An 8,331-nucleotide genomic window follows, 5' to 3' on the forward strand; every position below is an offset into this window, starting at 1 on the left:
AACAATAGGTCGATTCAACAACCACTATAAAATAGATGAACATTATCTAGAAAAGACCAATGCTTTGGTAGAATCTGATATTTTTCAAGAAAATACAACGGATCACCTAGAAAATACCTGAATAGGTAATTTGTTATTGATTTCATGAATTACCCACCAACAATTTAACCACCGACTTTTGTGACGGTTTTGTGATGAGTCATTCTTTAGTGACGGATTTCCCAGGGAAAAATCTGAAGATAAAAATCTTCCATTTGGTAATGTATGTAGGTGAAACCAGTATTATCAAGAACCATGGAACTCGATGAAGACCAAGAACCAAGAAAATCGATGAAAAAATAAAAAATAAAAATAAAGCAATTGATATTACCAGAAAATGGAGAAGATGAATGGACGAGTTATAGATTACCAAGTCTCTAATCTACTGAAGAAATTCAATTTTCTGTATACTGATTTGAACAATTTGATTGAACGTACAGAAAAGATGTAACCTAAAAAGTATGGACAAAATACAAGAAAGGCTCTAGATACATAAATAGCTAACATATATATATATATATATATATATATGTCGTCATTAATTAGGGTTTTGATCTTGCATCTTAAATGATGAAGTTGCCAGGAAGGTGATGGACGATGAAAACAGAAAGTGATGTAGTACATCTATCCATATGTAATCGTGATGTAAACTATATCGTCACCTTCTCATCATTATAGTTATGCCACTAACTCATTATTTGCAATATCTAGAGAGAGAAAAAGAGGGTAGAGAGAGAGGAATTGGTAATAAATACATGTTCCACTACATAACAAGGAACGAACTGAGTGTTCCCTTCCAAAAACGACATTTCTATATTGTTAGGTTTCTCTCCTTTTTTCATCGGAATTACACAAGAAGGACAACACCCATGTAGTAGTGTACTACTACTACTACTAGCTTTTAACTTCTTCATACACACAATTTCAACAACAAATTAAGCATCCCCATCTCTGAAAAGATCAAAAAAACTAATGAAAAGGAAATAGAAAAGCAAAACACCCCATACAGAAAGAACCGAGACTTAGAAATCCAAGATTTCAAGGAAAAAAAGCCCTAAGATTAGGTCGTAATTAGTGATTTTCGTTCGCGTTTTCTTTAGGTATCTAGATCAGCTTACACGCACCACCGGCTAAAGAGATCTATGATGCTCAAGGATATTGATGTTGTTTGTTCTCTGTCTCTTTACACTCCCAGACGAAGAATCATCCCCATTTGTTTTCTCCATTACTTGCTTAAGGGCTTCTTGGATCGTGTTTATCGAATAATTCACCATTTGCTGATCATCATTTCCGTTTAAATTGTGATCTTCTGCAGTGATAAACAAAACGTTTTTCACACGTCCCCCCAGGGTTGTGATTTCGGCCTTTAGGGTTCTCAGTCGAAGGGCCTTTAAAGTCTTGATGAGATCTGGTAAGAGATCTGATCGATCCTCACAGCATAATGAGGCCCTGATCACAAGTTTACCATCTTGGTCAGATGCATTATCCACAGTTAACTCGTCAATCTCTGTGGGGACTGGACTTTGTTCAGCAATTATAGATGTCTGACGCTTTAGCTCCTTCACGTGTTGTATCACTTCAGCTAGCAATGAAGCCTTGTCCGTCTAATATACATACATATACATATAAATCATTAGTAATATGAAAACATGCAGATTGTTTTACAAGTTTGCAGTTCATATAAATATTCTTCAGATAACTACACAAATGCTGTTCATATAAATAAATAGAAAAAGAGAACGACTGAAAACATCTCATTAATTGTTTACTTTAGTAACAAATTCAGATGATAAAATTTTCACTAATATGTTGCCTTATTAAGTTTTTTTTTAATATTACATATATAAATTTCTTCCATAACTGAGTTGTCGCAATCTTAAGTTATGTTTTACAGTAGAAGACCTTCACGCCAGTGATGCTTGCTAGGCCTTAAAAAGCATGCAGTTGTCATTAAAAGCATATGTATCAGCTAATGAACTTAAGAAGTCGTATATGTGATGAATTTAAGTGTTTAAAACTTCAAATTAGATCAACAGTAATCCATTAATTAGCTCATTTTAATTTAATTATCACATTCCAGAAAGAAGAAACACATTGAACATGATTCTTGATGCACTATATTTTCTGAATCTCAATGGAATCGAACACGAGTTTTCATACGATTTAAACATAAATTAAACATGCATACCCATGACACAAGACACTATCCTTATAATCATTATACCTGAATTGCTTGATATGTATCTATGAACATGTATATAATAGACCCATCACCTAGATTCGTAATATTTGATGTCAAAAACACTCAATCCGCTCCGATTTGTGAATGAATGTGGAATGATCATCATTATGTGAAGAAGAAGAAAACAAAAGATGGTGGGTTCTTGAGAGATAAAAAAAGAGAGTTGAAGAATTCAAACTGCAAGTTATAATGAGTGTTTTGGTAATGATGGAGTTTAAAGCATGGGCGTGGGTGTATAAACACGTATATAGTGTACGTTTTATGTGATGACTGACACAAGAATGCTTAGTTTGTCTGGTGTTGTTAGTAGGAGATCAAAAGTGTGGTTTCTTTTCATAATTTTTTAGACTTCAAAAACACCGGCAACAAAATTTTCATTGCAACCTTTATAGCTGCTCATTGGTTCCTCTTTATATATATTGTCAAAATGCCCACATTTTCTCTCACCAACTTCTCAAGAAATCTTGATAGATTTCCACCAACAAAAGCATAAATCTTTCGTACAATTCAAGTGTTGCTTGGGAGATCGATCATTACGATTTAGGTAAACCACACCGGAAGATACTTAGAGTACTTGGTTCATTAATTTAGTAGATTATGTCATATCATTTTTATTTATATTTAAATCGTATGATAAATAACGATAATTTTTTCAGATAAAGATAGAAAAATAGGTTAAACGAAGGGAGTCTTACTTTGGTGGTGCTAGGAAGTAAGCTTCGGAGCTTTGCAAGATGATTGTTGATTCGTTCCCTACGTCGTCGTTCGGCTTCGCTATGGCTTTTCGAAGCTGCTAAAGCTTTAGCATCCATGATCTCTTGAGCAGTCATCTTACCCATTTCTGTTTGGAGCCCAAACGGGCCGGATCCAGGTTGGACCATCTCAGATATGAGTCTTAAGTGATGATCTGACGACGATGTACCACCTTCATACGCGAACTGCAAGCCACCTGGTACCCTTCTGTTAAACAAACCGCCGTAGCATGACATCGGCGGAGGAGGTGGCGGTGGTGGAGGGAAAAGAAACGGGTCGTGGTCTCGGGTTGGGTATTGAAGAAGCGGGTTAAAGTTGCTGTTTTGGTGGAACACTTGAGGTAGGGTACTCCATGATGAAGATTGCTGATGATGATTCGAGATTGGAGAGATTTCTGATGATGATGATGACGACGGGAACATTAACCTAGTGTTGCTATACGAATAATCATTAATACCCATGCTTTGTTGTTGAATTTCTTGAAGGATTAATTGTTGTTCTTGAAACCTTTGAATATTCTGATGATGATGATGATCACCTTCTTCTATAACTATCTCTTCTTCTCTTTTAGCACACATAATATTTTACCTCACCACCACCCAAAAAACAACCCACCCTTCTCTATACGCATTAATATACGAACATACACACACATGGGTAGAATTGTAAGTTAACAAATAAAGATTTGAGAAGGAGTGTTTAAGAAAACCCTAAAAAACTTGGCTTTAAATCTAATTAACCCAAGAAGTTAAACCAAGAAAACATAAAAGAAAGGGAAAACTTGGATCTTTGATGGTATCTTGGACACTCACCTTATGTTTTGCTTTATCTCTCTAAAAAAGACTTGTTCTTGATGATTTTCACTCTCTAGAAATGGTAGGTTTTGTTTTGCAGCTAGATTGATGTGGGGAAGAGGAAGAGGGTGGTGGGGTGGTGACCCTTTTTATTCTTGTAAACAATAAAGTAAAAAGGCTTTAGCTTTTGTTCCTTGCGCTAAAAAATTGGTTTTCTTTTTTGTTTTTTCTCATATTGGTCCCTCACAATCCACGATCCTATCTCTCTCTCCCTCTCTCTCTCTCACTCTAATATATGTATATATATATATGTATATATCTTACCCACGCACACTCTCTCTCCCACTCTTCTCTCTCTATCTCTATGGGGAGAGCGGGGACATTACCTTTCCTTTCTCCTTACGGCATTAATGTCTACCTCTTTTCTTTCACACTATCCATTTCTGTAGCTATCACACTTGTGCTTTATGCTTTGAATACTAACAAAAAATAACAATATTTTTATAAATCTTCTAACCTACAAGTAGATACATAAACATTTATATATTTATACACACACTATATATATATGTTGCTTTATGATTGGTTCAAAGTGCATTATGAGACCGTGTGAGTGGTGGTGCGGCATGAGAGAGAAGGGTGGTTTGGGGGAAACACGAGCAGAACACAGTGAACACACAACACACAGTTTGTCGACCGACCAAAGACAATAACGAAGATAAAAGCACACATAGAGAGAGAGAGAGTAATTATGATGGAAAGAAGAGCTAACAGTATGTAGCTTTTCTTTGGTCTCTGGCCTTTGTTGTTGATGCCTCGATCGGTCAAACACATTTTCCATTCTAAGGTAAAAAGAAAGCTATGTATTTCTTCTAGTATATGCTTTTTTGTACTTCTAACAACAAATTGGTGGCAAATATTTCATTTTGAAGCAACAAATTGCAAAGTGTACGTACGTACATTAATATTCATGAAAATTATGGTTATTTTGTAACGAATCAAAAGACAAATAAAATGTGTAAAAGTATCCTATTGAACATCAACACGACACACCATCTTAATGATATCAGATTTTCTCTATAATGCCTTCGCACATTTGAGGATATCGTTCAACTATGAAACTACTTTAGTTTATAAATGAAATGCGATAAACATACAAACTATATGTGAAACATGTTTATCATTATATATTTCTAGACTTTTTAAAATAATGCCATTCAATATATGACATTATCATGAATCGTCTTTATTGTTATTATACATTTCTACTTTATCAATGTATGAAGTCTTGGATATGTTTGACTATTAGTTGATGTTCGGCAAAAGCTAATGAACAAAGTAGATGAAAAATGTAAAATAACAAAAATGACACTTTGAAAATTAGCCTACAAATTCTTAATAATATAACATGTTAACTAATCCAAACAAGATAGTAAAAGAAAAATATCATAGTATAATATGTCAATTAAAATAATTTTTTCAAATTGATTATATGCATACACACACACACACACACATATATATATATATATATATATTAAGTTTGTTAAAGCAAATATAGAACAAAATCTATGTTAAATTATAATTTTAAATAACCATTATATATATCATGAACAAAAATATAAAATGGTCAACCTCATCTATATCCTAATTAATTAATAATTTAAAAAAAATACAATTAATTAATAATTTAAAAAAATACAATTAATAATTAAATTAAGTATTTATTTAAATTCAGTTAATACAATTTTATTATCTATTAAACAAAATAATTATAACTTTAATTTGGGTATAACTTACTAAAACAATTTTAAAATTGATATCTTTGTTTTTTGATAACTAAATATATTGAATAAGAACAAAAAATGATATTAAAATAATTTATGTCTCATAATAATTCTAAATAATTACTAATTAACACTAATGTATTATTAAAACTAATTAATAATTTTCACTTAATATTAATTAATACTAGATAAGATATTAATATTTGTAATAATTATTTTTGTATTAATAATTAATATAAATTGGGGTATAATTGGAAAATGTGAAAAAGTTTCAGAATGCAATTCTAACTACGTTTTAATAAGCCAGCTCATGTGCATCTAAACATATATACTAATAAAATAAGCTAGTTTATGTTTACCAAACAACGTCTTTATTAAAATCTTCTCCCTACATTTTAAGACGGCCGGAGATCTTTAAAGGAACAACCATTCTATCATTTCAAATAAATAACATGTCTCCTTACAAATCTCATCTCCAAATTATATATATATATATATATATATGGAGTGATCAAATGAAAACCACTCAATTTGTAAAAACCTCAGTCCATCAATCATAATTTTTCATTTTGTTCATATTTTTGTAATTATAAGAGGTTGATTAATCATTTTCATTGTGGAATATGTTAATCATGAATATTATCATCTTCATTATTTTAATTTTAGAAAAATACATGAAACAGTTTCATTAAAATTTTATTAAGTAATATATGAAACAATTTTATAACCATATATTAAACAACTTCATCAAAAAAAGTATTATATGAAACAATTTCATAAGATTAAATAATTTCATGAAAAAATTTCATAAGATTACGACGGATGAGAATAGTTTTTACGGTTTTTACAAATTGGAGTGATTTTTATTTGATCGCTCCTTTATATATATATATATATATATATGAGAACAATAACTAAATAAACGAAATGATCAAATCATATATGATTAATCATTAATCTCATGTATAAAATCAAATATGATTATTCATATACTTGGTCATGGACCAATTTGTTGGTTCACCCATACATTGACCTATATATGACTGCAATGATATGACTGTTCTCATATTCATATATTTTAACCATATATTTATTTGAATATTTAGCATAATCTTTCTTATATATATATATGTTTTACGATGGATGAAATTGTATGTGAAAAAGGTGAATTTACTTTTGTCTTGTATAAAACATGATACGAATTTCATTTTCCCAAAAGTTGATATATGTTGAAGAGAAGGGGAAGAGGAAGGGTTTTTAAGAGAGAGAGAGAGAGGTGGTAGCATCCACGCCCAAACTCCTTTGTGTTTCCTGTGAAGAGGCTTGTAATGATTGTGTCTTGGAACACAACCATTCCCTTTATTTGTTTTATTTAATTAATTAATTAAATATTTAGAATATCGAGTAAATAAATCCTATTCCTACTCCTATTCCTATTCCTATTCTACACCTCGGTTTCAGTTCCTCACATTCTTTTTCCATTAATTTTCTAACCTACTATTTTATAATCTTTTAAATTGAAACACCAACAATATTTAATGTTCTCAATGCATTATTTATTAAATATTTCAATATTAAATAAATAATTTTTATCCATATATATTAATGGGTTGTTACAACTTGATGTTTTTCAAGAAAATACCAATGGATTATCCAAAAAGTAATTTTGTTAACGATTATCAACAATTTATTCACCAACTTTTGTGATTAATAACGGATTTTTCATAAGAAAAATATGCAGGTAAAAGTCTTCTATTTAGTAGTGTTTAATATTTGATAACGGTTGAACAAATACCAAATTGATTAATACATGATATCTTCTTAATGAAATGATAACAGTAAGATCATATTCTACAGTTTCTCAACAATTAGTGAATAACATGAAGTGTTCATAGTTTTTTACATCATGAGAGTCTTACTATGTTCTCAAAAATGCTTAAAGTGCCATTACACATATGTTTATGTTTACATTGTAAACATATGTGAATTTTCTTGCTTCAGACTGTGAAACAAAAACTACAGATTAAATATCATGAAACAAATCATGTAAATTAACATATGCTAATAGAGTGTTTTATGCTCTTTTAAAGAATTTTTAAGTTTCTACATTAACCTAAGCTTATATATAAGATGAATTAAATATGTGATTAATAATACTTATTTACTATTATACTTTTATTTATTAGGATTATTTTTATAATAAGTAATAATAAAAGGTACCTAGGATTTATTCGTTGAACAAAGAGGAAAGGCTAGGGTAAATAGATCCAACAAATTGATGGTAGGGAGAGATTCTCGTAATGAAATAGTGTGTATGATTTGGTTAGAGCTAAACTTGTCTTTTCCAATAAAAAGGACATTAAATGGCCATCCCTCCTTTCTATTTCTTTTTAAATGTACCATTTAAAAATGTTGAAACTTTTCTTTAAAAAAATAATAGAAAATAAATAAATCTTCAAATTTAAAATAAAAATATAGCATAATTGTTAAAGATGCTTTTAATATGACCAGTAACATAAAGACTATGTTTGACAAACTAACTAGTTACTTATAAGCTAGCTAATGAATAAATTACATTTGATAAAAATTAATTGATAAACTAAATGAAAAATGACCAAAAAAGACATTTTAAAAAATTAGTTAATTATAAAATTTTATAATATAATTAAAACAAATTAAATAACATAATATGTTAACTAAGAGAATTTCAAAATTA

At 30.2% G+C, this 8,331-nt stretch overlaps 1 protein-coding gene across 1 annotated transcript; it reads right to left on the minus strand.

Moving 5' to 3' along the window:
• Positions 1–923: 923 nt before the first annotated feature.
• LOC112523397 (transcription factor bHLH30-like) lies at positions 924–3,618 on the minus strand. The gene is made up of 2 exons (XM_025132988.1): positions 2,977–3,618; positions 924–1,643 (listed from the first exon to the last, which is right to left on the minus strand). Exons 1-2 carry the CDS (start codon positions 3,610–3,612, stop codon positions 1,170–1,172), a joined length of 1,110 nt encoding a protein of 369 aa, XP_024988756.1. The 5' UTR covers positions 3,613–3,618; the 3' UTR covers positions 924–1,169.
• Between the last annotated feature and the right edge of the window lie 4,713 nt (positions 3,619–8,331).

The sequence above is a fragment of the Cynara cardunculus genome (assembly GCF_001531365.2).
Source record: "Cynara cardunculus var. scolymus isolate 2C chromosome LG 12, CcrdV1, whole genome shotgun sequence".
Lineage (NCBI taxonomy): Eukaryota > Viridiplantae > Streptophyta > Magnoliopsida > Asterales > Asteraceae > Cynara > Cynara cardunculus.

Coding starts and splice junctions, on each gene's coding strand:
- LOC112523397 (XM_025132988.1), bottom strand. CDS start 3,612: ATGTGTGCTAAAAGAGAAGAAGAGATAGTTATAGAAGAAGGTGATCAT. Junction 1,644..2,976: donor TACTTCCTAGCACCACCAAA/GTAAGACTCCCT, acceptor TATGTATATTAG/ACGGACAAGGCTTCATTGCT.